Source organism: Carassius auratus, chromosome 46 (genome assembly GCF_003368295.1).
Source record: "Carassius auratus strain Wakin chromosome 46, ASM336829v1, whole genome shotgun sequence".
NCBI classification, from domain to species: domain Eukaryota; kingdom Metazoa; phylum Chordata; class Actinopteri; order Cypriniformes; family Cyprinidae; genus Carassius; species Carassius auratus.
The window spans coordinates 16191926-16215051 of record NC_039288.1 but is presented as its reverse complement, the minus strand read 5'-3'; the positions used below and the strand labels follow the sequence as shown (position 1 = coordinate 16215051).

Sequence of the window (23126 nt, the reverse complement as noted above, 5' to 3'; positions counted from 1 at the left end):
CCAAGCACCACTGAACATGACCACACCTTTAGACAAATAACTGAGGGAAACTAATATCTGCTGGTTTAAATAATCTGTATTTATTCATTTGAAACAATACAGTTAAGCACATTCATAATAAATGTCATTAACACAAACATGTTACATGAATGAGAACCTGACCAATCAGACACTCCACTACAAAACTGAAACATGCTGAGATATCATAATCAGCTCGGCCTAAGCTTGAGAGGGGCTTAATATCGAGATAGCAGTCACACACACAAACCCTCTCACACACTCACACAGAGACACAAACACACATCTGAATAGTTATTTATGCCTATTGATTCTCTCAGCGTCACAGGATCAACAGTGTTAGTGTTAAGGCAGAATTGCAAGTCCTAATTTACATCCCCTTTCCTCAGCATATGCACACACACTCAGCTCATTTTAAACATATGATCATGTGGTGATAATGTCTGGGTTTTAGTGTGCATTGTTTGATAAATACTTGTATAGGCATTAAGAGATTCGTTCCAAAACCTAATGCGCTGCCTTGCTGTCTACTGATTTTAATGTCTAGGTAGCACTGTTATCATCATTGCACCGCATGAGTGAATAACTTGAAACTCGAGAGTTCAGTGTTAGCTTGTAGCTAAGATGATGATGTGATACTCAAATAGGTCAATGTATTTTTCATAATTTACATTCAAATGTTTGGGGTTGGTAACTTTTTTAATGCTTTTAGCACAAGAAGTTTCTTACCTGCATTGTTTTGATCAAAAAGTCAGTAAAATTCTAAAATATTATTATGATTTGAAATAATGATTTTTTTTAATTATTATTTGAATATATTTAAAAATGTGATTTATTTCTGTGATGCAAAGCTGAGTTTTCAGCATCATAACTCCTTCAAAAATCATTCTAATATGCTGATTTACCCAAGAAACTTATTATTTCTTATTATCAGTGTGTCCTGCTTCATGTGTATTTGTGGAAATGCTGATACCCTCTTTTCAGGATTCTTTGATAAATAGAAAGTTTAGAAGAGCAGCATTTATTTGAAATCTTTTGTAACATTATAAATGTCACTTTTGATCAATTGTTTGCTTGCTAATTAAAAAATCTTTTGAACTATAGTATATTTGTATGCAAATTATGTTTAATGTTTAATTTTAAAATACACAGAACTAAAATAGGTTGTTTTTATTTAAATGTGATTACATTAGCAGTACTTTTTAATATTGAATAAAATAAGTCTTAGTCCTGCCTCATCCACCATTTGGATGATGCTGTCTATGATGCTGTCTATGTAGGCAGCTCACTAGGTTTTATGGCAGAGCTATTATGTGTGTGCAGGAAATGCTTTGTGTTGAGTGAGGTCTTTCCTATTTCTTTCTTTCTTTCTTTCTTCTTTTTCTTTCTTTCTTTCTCCCTCTAGCTTAAAAAGATAAAGCTAATGAAGGTTGTTTAGCTCATTTACTGACATTTCTTGAGAATATCATCAAATTTTCCAGCTTGTCATTCATTTGCGCTTTACTTAGTTTTACATTTTTTTAAATACATGATGGACATGTCACCTTTTTCCTGTCTAAGTGGGCTGTTCTTGGCTATGAGTCTGTGACTGTGCCTCACTTTTTGATTACTGTATTTTTTTCTTAAGACGGCGTGTGTGTGTGTGTGTGTGTAATGAGATAGGGAAGGCACAATCTGTTGCTTTTTTAAATAGAGTGTTGAAGGGATGATGCATTTTTGTAGGCCAAAAAAACTGAAAACAAGCATTTTATGAAGCACTTCCGGTTTCATTTTCCTGATCTCAATGGGGTTTTAAATGGGTTAATATGACTAAAATAAGGTCTATGTTTAACAAGCTCAAGATATGTTCATGTTTTATTCTATGACATAAAATACATAATACATGCTTGTGTTTGTTTTTAAATTTGTTGCTCATAGAGCTTATTTTCTACAATAATCAAAAACCAATGGAAAATTCTTACTGGGTTTTTGTCAAAGGAACCAGGTTAATGCTAACTTCCTGTTTGGCCAACAAAAATAGGTCATCATTGCATCGCTCTATATCATAAACACAGTCATTAACACTGACATCTCCCCTCTTTCCTTTCAGAAACACAGTGGCATGGTTGATGAGGTTTTCTGTGTGCGAAAGACGACTTCTGCTAAACATCTGGTCGATAAAAGTGTCCTCTGCGAAAGGAATCGGGCCTGTGAATGTGTGTGTGTGTCAGATGCAGGTTCTCTTGGCATGCAGCATTTCTATGAGGAGGTTGTTGCATGGCACCTCTCCGCTCAGGTGTTTGTAGCACAGGTAGTCTTCGGCTTGTGTGCTCAGTGCTCTGAGCTCGGGAAGGCGCAGCAGAATCTGGGTAAACCTGTCCAGGAACTGCGGATACGCACACAGTGTGTACTCCAACAGCGCGGCGTTCACCTGCTCGTACACGCTCTCCACGTAAGGCTGGTTTTCCAGCAGTTTCACATCTGCAGTTACAGAGAGGCAGCAGGGTTATTATCGTTAACTAAAACTATAAAAACATTTACATTACTTTTACTTCTATGTATAAAATTGACATATTTTTAAATTGTAAATAAACTAAAAATAAGAAAAAAATAACTGATATGTGTGTACATATATATATATATATATATATATATATATATATATATATATATATATATATATATATATATATATATATATATAAACTAATACAAATTGTAGCTAGTTGCCATTGCAACACTGAGATGAACCGATGGAGTCTCAGTAAAAACTGCATGAGTGGAAAATGGGTTTTCAAGCACTTTCTGAACGCACACAAATACAAACACGCGCGCGCACACAGCTCTCAGGCACTCTTATTATGAAAAGCAGCTTTTGTCGGGACTAAATTGCTCTCACTTAAGAGAACGCGAACAATAAAGGAGCATTTTTCCATGGCGGCGTGGACCAATATGGGGTCAATCCATTAAACTTCTTTTGAGCCGGAGTCTCGCTGTTGATGATGTGTGTGCGTCTCCGAGCAGATACGGGGTCCGGCTCCCTGCCTTTGTAAACGGCAGCAATTCAGCAGGCTTTCATTTTAATTAAGCCCATTACCCAGTTACCGCTCGCCCCACGCCACACAAAACACGCTGCCACTTACAACAAATAGCCCGATACACGCGCGTCCTTGTTAGCGGAGCTGGAAATCAATGCAATATTCATCTTTTGAGAAGTTAATTAGCCTCGGTCAAACCCCAGCAGAGGAAATATGGATACGCTCAATAAGACCCAGAGGACGGGTGACGGGCGTTGATGCCGAGCCTATGAAAATGTCTTTTACATTAAACTAATTAAAAACATAGTGGAATTAGGAATTAGACTTAAACTCATTCAAACAGTTGAGCGGAACATGTTAAGGGAAACATAATTAAATAAAAAATTATTAAACATCCTACTAGGAATCGAATGATACATGCGGATAACTAAAATAAAGTTATCAATCCGTCAGCCAATCACGTTAGAGGAATTCAACAAGTGTAAGCGAAACATTTAGCTACTTTAACGAGATTTTGGGACACAATCTTAATAAAAATGACATATCATGGGAAAGTTTGTGTGTGTTTTGAAACAGTAAATTCTAAAAACTTTTTTTTAAGTATTATTAATAGCCATGATCATTATTCCTCCACAAAATATAAACTGCTAAAATCATCTTGATTATGACGTCAAAACCATAAGCACATTAATGGACTAGTGCAAAGTTAAAAAAAAATTCTAAATAGGCTACTGTTATTAATCAAGGACACATTCAATTGATTGGAGTCACAGTAAACACATTTATGATGTTACAAATGGTTTCTATTTGAAATAAAGGCTGTTTTAAACTTTATATTCATCAAAGAATCTTGAAAAAAGTATCATGGTTTCCAGAAAAATATTAAGCAGCCCGACTGTTTTTAAAAAGTGAAGTGACATTCAGCCAAGTATGGTGACCCATACTCAGAATTTGTGCTCTGCATTTAACCCATCCGAAATGCACACACACAGAGCAGTGAACACACACACACACACACACTGTGAGCACACACCCGGAGCAGTGGGCAGCCATTTATGCTGTGGCGCCCGGGGAGCAGTTGGGGGTTCGATGCCTTGCTCAAGGGCACCTAAGTCGTGGTATTGAAGGTGGAGAGAGAGCTCTTCATGCACTAGCCCCACCCACAATTGCGTCCGGCCCGAGACTAGAACCCACAACCCTTCGATTGGGAGTCCAACCCTCTAACCATTAGGCCACGACTTCCCCATTTAACATATTGTATTAAGTTATAAAAATGTTTCTGGGGCAGTAAATCGGCATATTAGAATGATTTCTGATGTATCGTCACTGAAGACTGGAGTAATGATGCTGAAAATTCTGCTTTGCAATATATTTAATTAGAAAACAGTTGTTTTAAATTGTAATAATTAAAAAATAAATCCCCAAAGGTTAGAACTGTATAGATTAAATGAATGTCCATTCAAACCTAGTAGTTCACATGGAAAGACATCAGCCAATCTTATCAAAGTTATTTACATATGAAAGTCCTTGACTAACATTATAGGTGCAGACTTTTTCTCCCTGTATTTATTTGTAATTTTTTTACCAAGTTTAATAATTACATTAACAACACTCATTTTAGAATCATAATTCTCTGGTTTAAGTTGATATCCATCTGTTGTTGTCTCACCAGGGTTGAAGAGGATGAGGTATTTGAGACAGGCAGTTTCTCTGCGGTCCAGCTGAAGCTCTCGTAGACGGTGCACCAGCTCCTGACCTCTCTGTATCATCCCGCTCAGAGTGACCCCTGCCTGGGCCAGTAAGGACACAAGCTCAACCTGACACACACATACACATATACTACATGAAATCAACAGATCAACTACATATGTGCCTACTGGGTCTATTTCAAATGTGTGTGTGTACACACATACACATATACTACATGAAATCAACAGATCAACTACATATGTGCCTACTGGGTCTATTTCAAATGTGTGTGTGTGTGTGTGTGTGTGTGTGTGTGTGTGTGTGTGTGTGTGCGTGCGTGCGTGCGTGCGTGCGTGCGTGCGTGTTAGTGTGTGTTAGTGTGTGTGTGTGTGTTCTTGTTTTTGTGACATGTCAGGACACAACTCTGCATAATGACATGGGTATGACACAGGTATTACAAGGAGAGGGTGACTTATGAGGACATAACCCATGTCCCCATTTTTCAAAACGCTTATGAATCATACAGAATGAGTTTTTTTGAGAAAGTAAAACTGCACAAAGTTTCCTGTGAGGGTTAGGGTTAGGTGTAGGGCTGGTGAAGGGCGATAGAATATACAGTTTGTACAGTATAAAAACCATTACGCCTATGGGATGTCCCCACTTTTCACCAAAACAACTGTGAGTGTGTGTGTGTGTTACCTTCTGTCCTGTGATGAGAAGCACACTGTCCTCTTTCCCATGATGCAACTGTCTGGTGATGTAGTCCAGCACAAGCAGCTCACTCCAGCAGTTATGCAGCAGCTTCATCTGATCTCCCACCTGTGGAACGAAGAGAAAGTGAATGAATGAAAGCAGACACAAATTAATTTACAAATATTTTATATGTGCATTATGTAGATTTGTATACTTTTTATTAATTATAATTTATTTGTTTTAAAATATTGTGGCTCAGAAGTTTTCCTTTAATAGTTCAGGAAATTTAATGGAATTATGTTAATTGCTAATTATTATTTAACACTATTTCATATTAATTTACAGTTACACCATAATTTATATTTGTTTATATTTTTATATTAGTTATATTTGACTTGATTTGTGAATCTCGCTGTTTCTCTATAAATGCTAAATTACAGTAGGTAAAAACAAAAAAATTAGACAATTATGTAATTTAAAAGTATATATATATATATATATATATATATATATATATATATATATATATATATATTTTTTTTTTTTTTTTGATGAGCAGTATATAATTTATGTATTTATTTGATTGCTTAATATATATATATATATATATATATATATATATATATATATATATATATATATATATATATATATATATATATATATATATATATATTTGGTGCAATTCAATGTGAATGTGTCATTGTGCCTACAAAAAAATACATATTCAGACTTGTTTAAAAGGAGCCTCACCCACACCAAATTTCCAGAGAGTTGCAAGTTTTTTTACCACCAACACAAAAGATTTGAGTTTCTGTATAAAAATGGAAGAGAATGGACTGAACCATTATTCAGGTTAGCAGAGATATGAGTCATGTCTTAATTTAACAGCCAACCTCTATTGTGCCTATTCACAGTCCAATTAGGTGGAATTGGATGGAAAATAGGCATGTAGATGAAATAATTCTACAGAAACAACTTTGAGCTCACTGTTGCATACAAGATTCGTGACCCTTCAGGAGCCTCCCGAGGTGGCACAGTTAATTGCAGCAGAAACGCAGTTGTTATTTTTTAAAGCGCATAGAATTGGATTGCAGCTCCACCACTCCCTTTATTCCACACTCCTGTTGCCATGACGAGAGATCTGCACACAGTGAAGGAAGCTGGAGTCTGTCTGATGTAGATACGCAGGTACATCGTGTTACTACACGATCGTCAAAAACACACATGCAAAGCTTTCCATGCAAACAGTGGAAAGCAATGCTAAGGTGAATGTTATTAAATACCATTTCACCATTCTCTAAACAAATCATTTCAAAAATCAAATATATGTCTTAATAGTTCACTCAAAATGCAAATGAGAAATAAACATGGGGTTGAAATGAAATGAGGGTGAGTAAATGGTGATATTATCATTTTTCATCTATGCTTTTAACCTTGTCATTTGAAAAAAACAACAAATAAAAAGCAAGTAATGATATAGCTTATTTAAGCTTGCTGAAGTAGCTACGGCTAGTGAATGTTTTGACGTTAGTTAGAATACAAAGAAACAGCTTCAGACTAAAGCTTCTTTGAAGCAAGTCATTTCTTACTTGAGAAGAAAATCTTGCTGCATTTCCAGCTGCCTTTATGAACAAACATAACACTTTTATTAGCCTGAAGTGAACCTGCTGGAATCTAGTGTTTAGCGATGTTACACAATTTTAAGAGTGTAGCCATTACTGTAAAGAATCAAGGAACGATCAAATGATAGTACGATTTAAAGCAATGTGCTAATGCTGAAACAAGAAGCAATGTTACCTCATGTTCAGAGTGACATTAAAAGTGCTACCACAAAACTGGACCACCAGAAGGTATCTGAAAACACATTAAATGACACACTGAAAATGATACAGAATCAGGGGAGATGCACATTCTCTGATCAAGTGCACAGCAGCAGCACAATAAAATGCCCACGTTTCTCATTCATTCCCATTAAAACTGTGCATTAGTAATGCAATTAACAAACAAACAAATTAACATGCATCCTCTGCAGTGAATGGGTGCCGTCAGAATGAGAGTTAAAACAGCTGATAAAAACATTGCAATAATTCACACGTCTCCATCAATTAAATGCAAAAAGAGTGTTAAGAACAAATGCATCATTAATGTATTTTAAATTTAAACCTCTACTACCAAGTCCAGTGAAAATTTCATTTTGTCTTAATCAGGAGAGAAATATGCACAGATCAAGTACTGTTTACATGCAAAAACAGTCCAAAATTGTTCTGAACAAATATGTGACCCTGGACCATTTATACATCATCTGAAAGCTGAATAAATAAGCTTACCATTGGTGTTTGGTTTATTAGGATCAGACAATATTTGGCCGAAATACAACAATTTGAAAATATGAAATCTGAGGGTGCAAAAAAATCGAAATACTGAATAAATCGTCTTTAAAGTTGGCCAAATGAATTCTTAGCATGCATATTACTAATCAAAGATTACGTTTTGAGATATTTATGGTAAGAAATTTACAAAATATCTTCATGGAACTTTATCTTACTTAATATCCTAATGATTTTTGCCATGAAAGAAAAATAGATAATTTTGACACATACAATGTTGTTTTGCTATTGCAAAAAAAGATACCCCAGCGACTGGTTTTGTGCTCCAGGGTCACATAATGTCAATGCATTTTGATGTAAGAGGACAATAGGAGACAAGACTTTTTCACTAGAGGAAGCGTTGAAGCGTTCTGAATTATGAACTCGTATTTGGCCAATGGTTTAAAGTTAAAACGCCTTAATGACAGCTTTTCCCTTCACAAGACATTAATTGGTGGACTAGAGTGGTGTGGATTACTTGTGGATTATTGTGATGTTTTTATCAGATGTTTGGACTCTCATTTTGACGGCACCCATTCACTGCACTGGTAAGCAATATACTAATGCTAAGTTCTAAATTTCTCCACATCTGTTCCACTGAAGAAAAACACTAAAGATCTACATCTTCAGTGGCCCGCGAGGTTGAGTAATCTTTCAGGAAATTTTCATTTTGGGGTCAACTATTCCTTATATAGTTACCTTATTTTCACATGACTTTCACAGGATTGCCAAAGAAAAACAGGTCAAGTAAAATAGGTTTATTAGTTAAAGTGACAAAAGCCCAAAGAAAATAAATCAACAAAAGAAATGATGCTAAGGGCTGCGGTAAGGACTTCCCTTTTGAATACTGAACCTGCAACTTACTACCATTAGTGTACTGGCATTTTTCAGCTTGTCCTCAGCGTCATCACCATAAGTGCTGTGTGAGGCCGCTTTTGGAGAGTGTCAGATGCCCTTGGCACCCCAGTGTGGGCTATTATATGGGACAGAGAAAAAGCTTTGCTCTGAAAAGATTATGAGTAAAACAAGACCCTTGTCCATTTCTCAGCAATAGCTGTTGACTCAGAAATCACACACAGACGCATCCACACTTGAACGCCACAACACTTCCCTGTCAGCATGTCAGCATGTATTTTGCAACCCTCATTTATCAATGATAATACCTGCTCGCTGCCCCAGACTTCCACAACACAGGCTTTATTCTTGATGCTATTTCTATCTCCATTGTATCTTTCTTAAATCATCCTCTTTTTGTGTTGCAGGAATTTGAGATTTTGACCCACAAGGACACAAATGTCCAGTTGTGTGAATGTGGAAGTAAAACTCACAAAAAGACCTCAGGGGACAGGAGCTACATTGAGAAAGCAGATTTGGTGTATTGCTTATACTGGTCAGTATAGCTGTTTACAATGTACTACATACTATATTACTGCTCAATATAACTGTACACTTGTAACTCTGTATAATGACATGGGTATGACACATGTATTACAAGGAGAGGGTGACTTATGAGGACATAACCCATGTCCCCATTTTTCAAAATGCGTATAAATCATACAGAGTGAGTTTTTTAAGAAAGTAAAAAATGCACAAAGTTTCCTGTGAGACTGATGATGATAATCAGAAATATTTCTTGAGCAGCAAATCAGCATACTAGAATGAAAGATCATGTGACACTGAAGACTGGAGTAATGATACTGAAAATTCAGCTTCAGATCACAGGAATTAATTACATTTTTATAATATATTCAAAAAGAATACTTATTTATTAAACTGTAATAATAGTTCATAACATTACAGACTTTGTTTTTTTTTGCATTACATTGCAGCCTTAGTCAATCTAAAAGACTCATAAAATATCAATAATAAAAAATAATAGAAGACATCAGAGAGACATCAGAGAATTGCAGGCGTACAAAAAACAAACAAACACAAAACATACACACTGTCTGCAAATTTGGTAGGATGCTTTTCCCAACATTGCTAGAGACTGGCTGTAGATTGAGATGCACACAAACCATCCTAAACATCTTTCAAACTGTCAGACACACACTGCATATGTTTGTCTTCAGAGGGTAAATAAACGGACACTTCACATCCGGTGTATCTGTGTGTATGAACACACCTGTTCAGGTAACAGTGTGAAGTGGAAACAGTCTATCAGCACAGACAGAGGAAGTGATGATGGTGTTAGTACTACAGCATCCTGTCTCAGTGTGTTTAGCGCAGTACAAAAACTACCATCTCCGTAGCTCAATATGAATATGGTAGTTTGGTACAGCTATATGCCTATATCAAAATACCATGGTATTACCCATTGACACCATGACTGTGTACACTCTCAAAAGGTATAAAACCTGGTGTGATGCCTTTATAAAAGGTACAAATTTGTGCCTTATTTACCCTAAATGGTGAATATTAGTACTTTATGAAAGGATACTGCCCAAGGTGAAAGCTTTTGTACCTTTTTTTCTGAGAATGCAACACAAGAGTGTTATTTTAGTTTCACTCATACTATAATATTGTTTATATTTTCTATTATAATTAATTTTTATATTGTAAATTTTGTAAAATTTGTTATTTTAATTTTTTTTTATTCGTTTTTTATTAATTTTTAGCTATTTTAAAATTTCAAGTAAAACTGAATTAAAAGGAGAAATGTTGCCTTCGAAACTAGCTGAAATAAAATAATAATAAATTAAAGTTTTTATATTTTAGTTTATCTCAGTTAACAGATTCTTTTTATATGCTTATCGTTTTAGTTTTAGTTAACCCTGCACAACAGTACTTATTATATATATATATATATATATATATATATATATATATATATATATATATATATATATATATATATATATAAATCAATATTAATTGTGAAACACTGAAGCCTCTTCAGAACAGCATAACATAAGAGGCCAAAAATACATAGTCTAAATGACAGAATATTTTCGTCCATTGAAATCTGTGTATTTTGACTAAAAACAGCATGTTGCAAATGCTTAAAGACAATAATTATAGACAATCCTGTTAGCCAGATGAACCTGTGGAGCCATTAACATGATCTCTGTAAATCAAACTGATGGGCCATGGAAGCACATTTACTGCATTTTAAAGTAACAAAATAAATACCCATTAAATAATCAGAGTAAACACTGATTACTGTCTAGAAAGGATTGAAAAGTGGAGGTAAATATTGATTTTACTGGTATTTATAAATCAGCGAGAACAGAAATATCAGCTCTCTTAAAATGAAAGTTTCTTCAGTAGTTCTTAGATTCTGCAAAGAATGTTGTTTTCATTGGCTCCTTTGGAGATAAAAAAAAAAGTTCTTTAAGTTCTTCAGATCAGCGTATTGGTTTCTAAAGAATTATAAAATAAAAAGCTTTCATGTAAAAAGGTTTTCTCATTACATCAGAGTAGAAAAACGACTTTGTTTCTAATTGGAATCTTTTAGGAGCGAATAATAGTCAGTTAACTATTATTTAAAACATTACAACTATTTTCTGAAGGAATCTGATGAATTAAAAAGAGTAAGACTTGTTGAATAAGAAAAGTCTTCAGCCATATTGAACACATGGACACATTCTCCCCTTATCTGGAATGGAATGCTGTTGCTAAACCCCCACACACACATGCAGGCACGGACACACACACACACACACACACACACACACACACACACACACATGTACTGAGAAGCAAAAATTGCACTAAAATGTAAAAAAATAAATAAACAAAAGATTCAGTCTTTTCTGGTGCAGACACTAAAAGTTGTTTTAAATCAAATTCAGATCTGACTATCATGTGTCTTATTGCTGTCTTGTATTTTTATTTGAAACTAAAAATTGAATGTGATATTAATGCTGCTATTTCAATACAATAATTCCGTGTTTTCCTTCTCTCTCTTGTTATTTTATTTTATTTGTTTCAGATTTTAATAATATTTCAGATTTTAATTTAGCCTTCCTATTGTTTTTTAAGCCTCTGTTTATTTCTATTTGTGTGTCAGTGTGTGTGTCAGTGTGTGTGCGCCAGTTTATGTGGTTTATGAGGACACTTCCTGTGTACATTTAATTCCAAAGGCCTAAAAAATTTACTAATTGGTGTTTTATTTAATAAAACTGTAATTAAATCTAAAAATGCACAAAGTCTTCAGTGAGTGGTAGGTTTAGGTGTAGGCTTGTGTAGGGCGATTGAAAAGCACAGTTTGTAGAGTATAAAAACCATCACACTTATAAAAGTCCACACATATCAACACGTGTGTGTGCGTGTTGGGAAGTTTATTCTATTAAGTGTGTATAAAATTCACAGTGAATCACTGTCTGTGTGTGTGTGTGTGTGTGTGTGTGTGTGTGTGTGTGTGTGTGTGTGTGTGTGTGTGTGTGTGTGAATGATGGCCAGTGTTACTATGTATATTGTGTGTGTGTGACTGAAAATCCGTAATGTTATTGTGTTCATGCATTGTCAGCAGGTTTGGAAACACTACAGAGAGCGACAGGAGCTCAGAATGAACAAAAGAAAGGAGTATATCCTCTATTTCCTTTAAGACAACAAACACTCTTGAGTTTATTTAAAGAGCTCTTCAGGACCACCAAAACTCAAGTGTTTTATTTAAAGACCCCTCAATGCCACGGTTTATAATGGACAGAATATAACCGAAGCTCTCAATTTATGATTGTCCTGAAAATGTTGAGCCCTCTGAAGTGAATCTGAAATATATCTCAGCATTTCGATTTAACAATAAATACAGACTTCTACAATCATAAAATACATAAAGTAGAAATACAGTATGCAAGAAACGACCCCCTTTGATTCAGAATGTATTAAAGGTGCTGTAGGGAACTTTTGTAAATATATATTTTTTACATATTTATTAAACCTGTCATTGTGTCCTGACAGTAGAATATGAGACAGATAATCTGTGAAAAAAATCAAGCTCCTCTGGCTCCTCCCAGTGGTCCTATTACCATTTGCAGAAAGTCATGCGCTCCCGGTAAAAAACAACCAATCAGAGCTGCGGTCCATAACTTTGTTTGTGTTCAAAATGTAGAAAAATGAACATAATAAGCGAGTACACCATGAATCCATTTTCCAAACCGTGTTTTTGGCTTGTCCTGAATCACTAGGGTGCACCTATAGTTAGTGTTTATATTCAGACTATTTTAGATTGCTTCGGGGATACCGCGGCGGAGTAACCCAGTACCTTTGTGATTCTTCATAGACATAAACAGAGAGAAGTAGTTCCGGCTACGATGTTCTTCCGCAAGACACAAGCAGTTCTGTTTATTAACCGCTAGAGCGTCAAAAGTTCCCTACCACAGCTTTAATGCAAGATTCATGAAAATTCTGCATCAGGCAAATCGTTTTCAGAATTAATCAAAGTTTTAATGAATCAAAAGTGACAGTAAATACTTTTTATTTTTAATGTTGCTAAATATTTCTATTTCAAATAAATGTTGATTGTTTTACATTTCTATTCAAAGAATCCCGAATCTTTTTATAACTGTTTCCACCTAAATATTAAACAGCACAACTGTTTTCAACATTCATAATAAGAAATGTTCCTTGAGCATATTTTTGTGAATATTTCACAATATTAAAATTTTTACTGTATTTTCGAACAAATGCATCCAGACATCTTATGCTCAAAAACATTAATAAATCTTATCGATCTTTTTAAATGTGCACAAAATGCCCTTTTATCATTATTCACTCTACTATGTCCATGCTTTTCCTTCAACATCAAACCATCACTACAGTCCAGTGTTTCCTCCCATTTGTGTCATTTATGCTACAAAACCTCATATCTGCTTAAAATGACCAGACAGCCATATTACTTTCCTAAAATACACCTGTTGATTGAATCACATGAGACGTCACTGTCCACATGCTTGAGCCATTATAAACATGACAACGAGCCAGAGCAAACACAGCAGGCTGGGACTCTTCATCTGGAAACACACACACACTCCCTAGTCTTCCATGTCAGCATCATTTCATCATGCCAACCACATCCACTCTGTTCGTGCAAACATTGTGTGTGTGTGTGTGTGTGTGTGTTTGTAAAAGGCCTAATATTACTTAATCTGCTGAAATGAAATATCAATACAACTTCAATAAGGTTCAGGGTTTTTTTTATACAATACGAATTAATAGTTAATATAATACAAGATGTCTTGATAAGAATGCATACATTGCAAGAAAAGGTGACATGCTTAAGCAAAACAGACTATATTTTTTGAATCAGCACTCCAAAATTTGTCAGAAACAAGCATTGGATTTTGTTCCACAAATATGATGCAAGGCATTTTTATCAAAAAGATAGTTCACCCAAAAATGAAATTATGTCATTATTTACTCACCCTCATGTGGTTCCAAACCTACCTAAAATTTTTCTTTTGCTAAACACGAAAGAAGATATTTTGAAGAATGTTGGTAACAATTGATAGTAGTCATTGACTTCCATACTAATTTTTTACATCCTATGGAAGTCAATGGCTACCGTCAACTCAACATTCTTCAAAATATCTTCTTTTGTGCTCAGCACAAGAAAGAAACTCATATAGGTTTGGAACAACTGAAAGGTGAGTAAATGATGACAGGATTTTCATTTTGCATTGGCCTACACTTTGAATTCAGTTTCACTCATGTTCACACTTACCTTGAGTTCCTTAAAGAAGATGCAGCTCCGCGCCCACTCCACTATAGAGAAGAGCGTCTGATCGGCCATGTGGCACATCAGGCCAAAGGTGCTGAGCCGTTCCTGTTTGGCAGCAAGACGTATGTTCTGTTCCTGATTGTCCGCCGTGCTCCGAGACTTCTGTTCCTGCTGCAGGTGGACCAGGTGAGCGCTTATCTTACTTTGCACCTGCAGCTCATCTTGCTCACAGCGAACAAACTCCAGAACCAGTGGTGGTACCGTTAAACCCGGCGGGGCGAGCGGTGTGCTGGTCGACACTCGCAACTGTTCAACATATGTGTAGCCTGGAACAGATTCTGGGGAGCAGGCGCTGGTGTAGTGCTCTGAGCTTGTGTAGTGGTCTGGGTACTCTGACTTGATGGCACGGCTGGGCAGGGTGGGATACGTTGGGTACTGTGCTGGCAGAGGGGTGTGGGATGAGATGGGGACGGATAAGCCCAGGGAACTGGATGCGTAGAGGTTGCGTTCATAATCGATAGGGGCCACCGTGGTGCCGATGTTTGGTTGCATGTTTTCTGGAACTGGGGTGGACAGAGCGGTGCTGAAGCTGTAGTCAGACTGAGGTGATGACAGCAAAGGGGGCGTGGCTTCCATCTTTAAGCCGCTAGCCCGGATGAGAGCTTTCTTCTGCTGCTTTAATGCCCGGTCTCGTTTGTACATGGGGCCAAATTTATTGCGCCCTCCTCGCATCCTATCCGCACGGACAGCTGTGGGCATAAATCGTACCATATTACATCACACTGAATAAATAATGTTAATTTATAGTATATTATAGTATAATACATTATAAAAATGATTGTATAATTATGTTTTAATCTGTCTTAACACATTTTAACAAAAAGGATATACAAAATAGTAAATAGTATAAAAACAGTATGCCACATGTTCTGAATTTTATATATATATATATATATATATATATATATATATATATATATATATATACACACACACACACAACTTCAAAGAGTACGAAATATATAATGAATATAGCATTGTATGGTAGTTACTGCATTATAATATTTGATAGTACAATACTGTATAGTAATATTATATATCATTTTAAAAATATTGTATTGCACATTAGTCAGTCTGAATAAAAGGTGGTTTATACAAAAAGGATATAATAAAAACAGTATGTTACGTGTTCTGTAGTGTGTGTGTGTGTGTGTACACACACATACATATATTTTTAAACATAATAATTATAATATAAAATCGAATGTTGTATAATTATAGTCAAATAAATATCAAATAAAGGTTCAGTAATCAGTTGTTCTTGCTTTCAAGTTTTCTTTCTTCCTAAAAATAAATAAATGATAATAAGAAATTCATGAAACTTCGATAGGTTTCTTCTATCATATTAAACTGTTTAACAGATTTGGTTCTAATTGGAATCTTTATATTTAGAAGATCGTGTTCATGTTGCTTCTAGTCCGTCTCTCTAAAATTCGTCCTTCTATTAACTCACGAACTAGTTAAAAATACCTCTATAGCCTGACTGATTAAAAATAGAGCTGTGCTTCAATGAATACTTAACCTTGATCCAGAAGCGAAGCGCGCGCAGCCGGTAAGGCAAAGGTGCCTGCAGATAATAGCGACCTTGCAACAAGAACAGCGATTCTTTTTCACTGTTTATTTTATTTTATTTTATTTCTAGTATTTTCTAAAATTTTACATCTACATCTGAAATTACTCCAACGGTTGCAATACAATTAAACTTCTTATTCGTTTTTTAAAACAGACGAATGCTTTTCGAAATTTGGTTTAATCGATTTTTCATCCAATTTGTCGATATTGAGCTCTCACAACCTTTATCTATAGATATAGATAATATAAACATTTAGATTCGAGTAATGAATGATAAAAATAGTAAGATCAGTAGCCTATATTAAGCTACAGCCTATAAAAAACTATATATTTTTTATTATTATTAGGCTATATGGTCTACAATTATCCTTTCTGAATTTTAGATTTCTGTAGCCTAGTTGTTTACTGAAACTGGATGTGAGATTAAACATATTTCGTTCACCTTCCAGCCGCATCCCGACGTTCAGACATTTCTGGAAGCGGCAGAACGGACAGCGTTTCCTCTGGGTTTTATCAATCTTACAGTCCTGACTCTCCGCACAGGTGTACCGTTTGTTATTCTGTACGGTCCTCTTAAAGAAACCCTTTAAAATGAAGGGGGAACAAACTGTTACATTCGACAACGCTAAAACAAACATTTTAAAAAGCTGTTCTAGCTAGAATAAATATAGGTTAAATAAAGATTACTTTTAAAATGAATAAACAGGCTACGTGATGTGTTCGCAGTCACTAAAACATCGAAATATTCTTTATTTCATATCTAATATATCGAAAAAAAGTCTGTCATTTTATATGATGTAAAAAAAGGAAATTGCATTTGTCATCTTAAATAGCTGTTTCTACTTGAACTGACCCTAAAAAAGCCTACTTTGCTAGCTATAAAAAATATTATTCAGGATAATTATATTAAATATTTAGATTAAACAAATGATTTTTAGACTTAAATAGACAATAAAAACCTGATAATATATATTAATATAATCAGGATTTAGGTTATAGCCTACTCGAAAATTGTATAGGCTATAGCCTATTGAAACCGTCTGATTTAATACCTTGCAGCTCTCGCAGGTTAATAAACCATAATGATAGCCAGAAACTTTATCCCCACACACCGGACACAACTCTTCCAGGTCCGTGTCATAACTGTAGTCCATCCCGCCCCGCCGAGCGCCTGCGCACAAACATATCAACACACACACACACTTTTAAAATAGTTCTTCAATTCACCAAACAACCTTCTTCTGATCGAAAACGTTGTATATGGTTCAGCACCATAACATTGAAGGTTTTCTATAAATAATAATAATAAAAATAGAAAAAATATATTAATAATATACGCCATAAAATAATAGGCTTTATCAAATTGATCCCCCAAATAGTAAAACCCATGCTGACGCTATAGATGCAGGCCTAGGCCTAACCTTTATTTTAAGTGTAACCTGATACGAAAATAACTATAATAAGGCATTGAAACTATCATATTCAATATATACACCGATATACACTTTAAAAATATTTTTAGAAGCTGTAAATACAGCAAAGATTTCAGCAGGCCTACTTCTGCTTTAGAATTTTGCGTTAAATTCAACGTTATTAGGCTACTTATAGATTATGTAGCTATTTATTTGGGAAATTTACTAGCAATTTCTGCCTAAATTTTTCTAAACCATGAAGGTATTCACGTTCCTGTCACTGATACGTTTCTTTTGAAAAAATGTTATATTTGACATTTTAGTATTGCAATTTTTGTGAGTTTTAACAGTAAAAATGAATCACCTTACATTAAGTAAACGAGAAAATATTACAGCGTTGTCATTTAAGAACTAATGCAATAGCCTACCATGTGCCTATTTTGTATTATTTTTATTATATTATTATAACAATAAACAATTTTAAGTTTATTAATATAATACGCATTCTTCGTTTGAAATGCAAATAGGTTCAAATGACTGAGACGAAAGCATGTGAAGTTGACGTGAAAGGAAACTCTTACCTGTCAGTGACTCTCTGCTCCTCTGCGGCACTTCAGTGCTGCTGATCTCCGCGCGAGGAATTTAATCTCCAGAGCCGCGACACTGCGCTATCCTCCCGGATCCGTGCGTGGATGTTTCCCCGAAAAAACCCCGCGTGCTGTGTGCGAGGACAGCGCGAGGGCAGCAGCTCTTTAGTGTTTCGCCTTGTGCGTTCACACAGCAGACATGCCCTCATATTCACACACACACACACACGCACACACACACACACACACACACGAACAAAGAGTCGATGAGCGACAGAAAGAAGCGCCTATCTGCAACAGGTAGGCTACTAGGGAGGAGACAACAGTTTCCAAGCCATTGCTTCAAATGAACTCTGAATAATTTCAAAGAATTTTATAATTAAAAATAACTATACAATTTAACTATACAATTGCTTTCAAATCGACCTACCTATTTTTGTTGTTAATATGCATATAGACAAGCTATATTTATCTTATTTTATGAAAAAAAAGTACAAAAGCTGTCACCAGTCCTCTTTTAAAAATTACTAATATGCACTATTTAGGTACTAATATTTACACTTTCGGTACTAATATGCCTTTTAATGTAATACGCACCTAAAAACAAAAATTACAAGTGTAGGCACTGCTCCAATGACAGATTTTGTTCCTTATTAATATACCTTTATATCACTTTCACATCTTAATGTGACCTTCAGCTTATTCATATATATATATATATATATATATATATATATATATATATATATATATATATATATATATATATATATATATATATTCTTTATTTAAAAAAACATTTAATTTAGAAGATAAATAAAATAATTAAACCACTATTTTACGTGCTTTTTCTCCCAATGAGATCTGATTGGTCGACCATCATCTTCATCACAATCACACTCGACTAACACATCCCAGTAAGTGTTTCTTTCGTCGAGCTATAGAAGACATTTAATTACAAGAATGTCATGTAAAAAAAAGAGAGAACACGACGAAAATAGATATAGTACCCATTTCAAAGACTGTAAAGTATCACTGAATTATTGTGATGCAAGAATGTACCTTTTCATAAATAGATTTTTCAGATGTTTTGCCTGTGCCAAAAAAGGTCACATGTGAAATATTTCGATTTAAAGAGGTTAAATTTAAAATTATTAATGAAAATCAAAGCAAAGAATTGCTGTTATCTCTTGACACTTAAACGTTTATCCTCATATCCTCGTTGCATTTTCATATGACAGTCACCGTTTCCTTTTAATCACGTATACACACACACACACACACACACACACACACGTTGGTTTGCCATGTTTTATGGGGATATTCCATAGGCGTATTGATTTTATACTGTACAAACTGTATTTTCTATCCCCTTCTCTAACTCTGTACCGAAACCCACCTCTCAAAAATCAAAAATCTTAGTTCTGTATGATTTATTGATTGTTTCACAATGGGGACCAAAAAATTTCCCTACAAGGACAAAGATTTGCATCTTCGTGGAGACATTTTATCCCTAGTAACGTATGGTAAACCTGAACCACACACAGCATTGCATGTTTTCACACTGCATCAATCATATCGTCCTGCGCAACTCTAATTAACAGCATAAATTAATACCTTTTAATCTCTCTTAATGAAGCAATCGGTTTTGGCCTTCTAACCGCACACACGCGCTCACAAGCACAAAAGAATCTGTCATTCTGTGTGACTCGTGCACACGAGTGTCAGCCTCCATATGGCGCATTTCCCATCAGTCATTGTGTCACTTAATCAATAAATAAAGTGAAAGACAACCACAACGGCTGAATCCGAAGCGCCATACTCAATGACTACATCATTTCAATAAGTAGGCTACTTAATTACCGAGCGCTAAAAGATACGTACTCTAAATACCATCGTGAAGTATATGAATGCGATCTAGACTTTATCCTCCATGTTGACGTTATCATGTGACCTATGACGAAACAACCTAAAAGATATGAGCGACAGGTTTAATTAATCTATCAGTAAATATTTTGAAGTTGATGAAATTAGTAAATTTTATGGTCTTGTTGAAGAAACAGCTGCCCTTTTATTGATTGTAGTATAACCAACACATTTTGTTGATCTAAGTTTTTATATTTTAACTCTACTAAAATGACCCAGTTTACTCCTTAAATATATTATTTCTAATTACAAAAACCCAAAAGTGTTATATCTTCAATATGCTAATTTATTTATTTTATGTGTAAAATGGTTAATCTACATGCAAAACTGGCTTAAATCTCATTTATTTTCCTTTTTTCTTGTTGAATTTCTCTCGTTTCAGGCTAATAAAATAAAAAAAACATGTATTTTTTTAATGTGTCACCATGGTTATATGAATATCATGATCATTCCAATATATAATCCTTTTTTCTGTATATATAACCTCATACTATGCAAACCCATTATATTTGTTTTCTGCTTGTATGTAATTATAAGTTCTGCAGTAATAATAGGCCTAATAAAAAGAAAATAAGATGGACAAGTGCACAAACACCTCATAGCATCAGTAACTCCACAAGCCTAGTACGCTTCTCCTCCGTGTTTTCAATATTTGTAATATCTGCACAAAGATCATCTTAATCATCAAAAATATAAGTAATGTATTATTACTTAAATATTAAGATTACCCCAGAATTCATTGCGAGCTCACCCCAACAATTACTCACCAATAATTAATTATGGATTTTTAGTAAACCAAACAAATTGTAATGTTTTGTCTGACCACTGTGTCCACCTTCAGCTGTCTCTGCCGTCCATCACTGCAGTCAGACTGAATCAGATCATGGATGGGAAAGGGACATCGAGGCTGTCCGTGCCTGAGTGCACAGAGAGGACGAGGAAGTCCATGATGACGCACCTGAACCACACAACCCTGACGCAAGAGTGGGAGAACAATCTGGCTATCACTGTGTCTGCTTAAAACATATGTGCGCCTGCTCTTCATGAGCACCACTACCTGTAAAGCATTTACACATTAAGGCTGTCAGCATTCCATTTCTTGCCAAATTTCATTTCATATGTTTACAATTACATGCTACAACTGAACTGGTTTGTGTCCTTGAGCGTGCCTCTTTTCTCCAGGTTGCTGCAGGGGGACCAGGGTCCCTGTAATAAGAGCACTTTAAGTCACTTTGCATGAAAGCATCTGCCAAATAAATAAATGTAAATGTGATTTTTGTGTGTCTTTGGCACAAATGCTTAATTAAGCTGCTTATTTCTTAAAGTTTATTTCTTCAAGGTACTACTATAATATAAACGCTTACACATATTTCTATTTGGGGGGTTTAAGGGTTAGTTCACCCAAACACGTGTTCCGAAAAGTGCTGTAATAGCTCTGTTTGAAGTCACAATATTTAAACTACAACTTGAGATTTAAAAGATGTTTTATTCATTTCTATAGTTTCTATACTTACTCAAAGCCTTTGATGGCAGCATTTTCACCTACTCTTTTATGAATACTGAGGATTCAAACATACGTATTCGCTCGCCTACTGCTTTTTGCCTACAGGATAGTAGGGAAGTATGCCATTTTGGATGCAGCCAACATGCAGAGGTGCTGAAGACATCTTATTTGTGCGGAGTTCCCTTGCGCTTTTATTCTCTATCAAAGGCACGTGGAACATGTGTTTGCTCACAATACATACAATAGCTGACAGGCACACATTAATTTCTCATTAGCATATTAATTAATACACAAAATATTTGAGTAGCACGGACAGGCGAGTGCCAGAACAACATCAGAACTAAATAACAGGTCACATGTCGCCGTTTGATGGAAATAATCACATGCATGATGCATCTGCACGACTAATTGTTTCAATGAAGCCTGAAACTTTGTTTCCGTTTCTGACTTCCTTTTGTCAGCCAAAATATACCCCCCCCCTCCAAAAAAATACCGCTACTAACATTGTTGAAGTGTAAAAAATAAATATAATTTATCAATTAATTAAAAATAGCAACAAAAACAGTATTAAATAAATATTTAATGCATTTATTCTTACATTATATTAGTTAAAATTATATTATAGTAGTATAATATTTATAATTAATAAAACTCTGATTCTGATATTTTATATATTATAGGATAAAATCATTATAATTCTACATTGTGGTGTTTGGCACATTACTATAATTCAATATATTAACATTAGCCACACCCAAATCATTGATCATATAATCAAATAAATGCTTTGTCATCGTTTACTAGTGTTTAATGCATATGTTAAGATAAATGGCTGTAATATATTTTATATATATATATATATATATATATATATATATATATATATATATATACACACACACACACACACACGTTTGTTTTTGTGAAAAGTGGGGACATCCCATAGGCGTAATGGTTTTTATACTGTACAAACTGTATATTCTATGGCCCTACACCAACCCTACACCTAACCCTAACCCTCACAGGAAAATATGTGCATTTTTACTTTCTCAAAAAAACTCATTCTGTATGATTCATAAGCGTTTTGAAAAATGGGGACATGGGTTATGTCCTCATAATTCACCCTCTCTTTGTAATACCTGTGTCATACCCATGCCATTATACAGAGTTGTGTCCTGATATGTCACAAAACACACACACACACACACACACACACACACACCCACACCCACACCCACACACACACACACACACATACCAATCAATTTAAGACAACAAAGCACCTAAATACTAAAGTCTAAGAAAATATTAACAAAAAAACTTAAGAGAATGGTTATTATTGTACTTTTGTTATTTTACAACACTGGTTCCTTTTCACTGACATGATTGATATCTCTCTTCAATTAATATTTTTTATCTGTGGTCTGTCCATCAAAATATTGTTCCAGAAAAGAAAAAAACATTTTAAGTGACAAAAAGAGACTTTGTGCACCTCAACAAAAAGACTCTAGCAAGGTCGAAACCCTGAATGTCCAATGGAGTTGTCATGTCTATCTCCGATATGAAAAAGGAAAAATGAGAGATTCAGAAGCATCTTCTTTGTAGTCTTTGACCTTCG

General features: G+C 34.9%; 1 protein-coding gene across 1 annotated transcript; it reads right to left on the bottom strand.

Moving 5' to 3' along the window:
* Window positions 1–896: 896 nt before the first annotated feature.
* LOC113064380 (nuclear receptor subfamily 5 group A member 2-like) lies at window positions 897–18309 on the bottom strand. The gene is made up of 7 exons (XM_026235147.1): window positions 18073–18309; window positions 17132–17250; window positions 16522–16663; window positions 14451–15196; window positions 5424–5543; window positions 4705–4852; window positions 897–2478 (listed from the first exon to the last, which is right to left on the bottom strand). Exons 2-7 carry the CDS (start codon window positions 17231–17233, stop codon window positions 2225–2227), a joined length of 1512 nt encoding a protein of 503 aa, XP_026090932.1. The 5' UTR covers window positions 17234–17250; window positions 18073–18309; the 3' UTR covers window positions 897–2224.
* Window positions 18310–23126: the final 4817 nt, after the last annotated feature.

Excerpts from the sequence above, each read along its gene's own strand:
- LOC113064380 (XM_026235147.1), bottom strand. The coding sequence starts at position 17,233 with ATGGACTACAGTTATGACACGGACCTGGAAGAGTTGTGTCCGGTGTGT. Across the intron at positions 5,544-14,450 it reads TCTTCTTTAAGGAACTCAAG|GTGGGAGATCAGATGAAGCT; the intron begins GTAAGTGTGAAC and ends TTCGTTCCACAG. Across the intron at positions 2,479-4,704 it reads CCTCATCCTCTTCAACCCTG|ATGTGAAACTGCTGGAAAAC; the intron begins GTGAGACAACAA and ends CTGTAACTGCAG.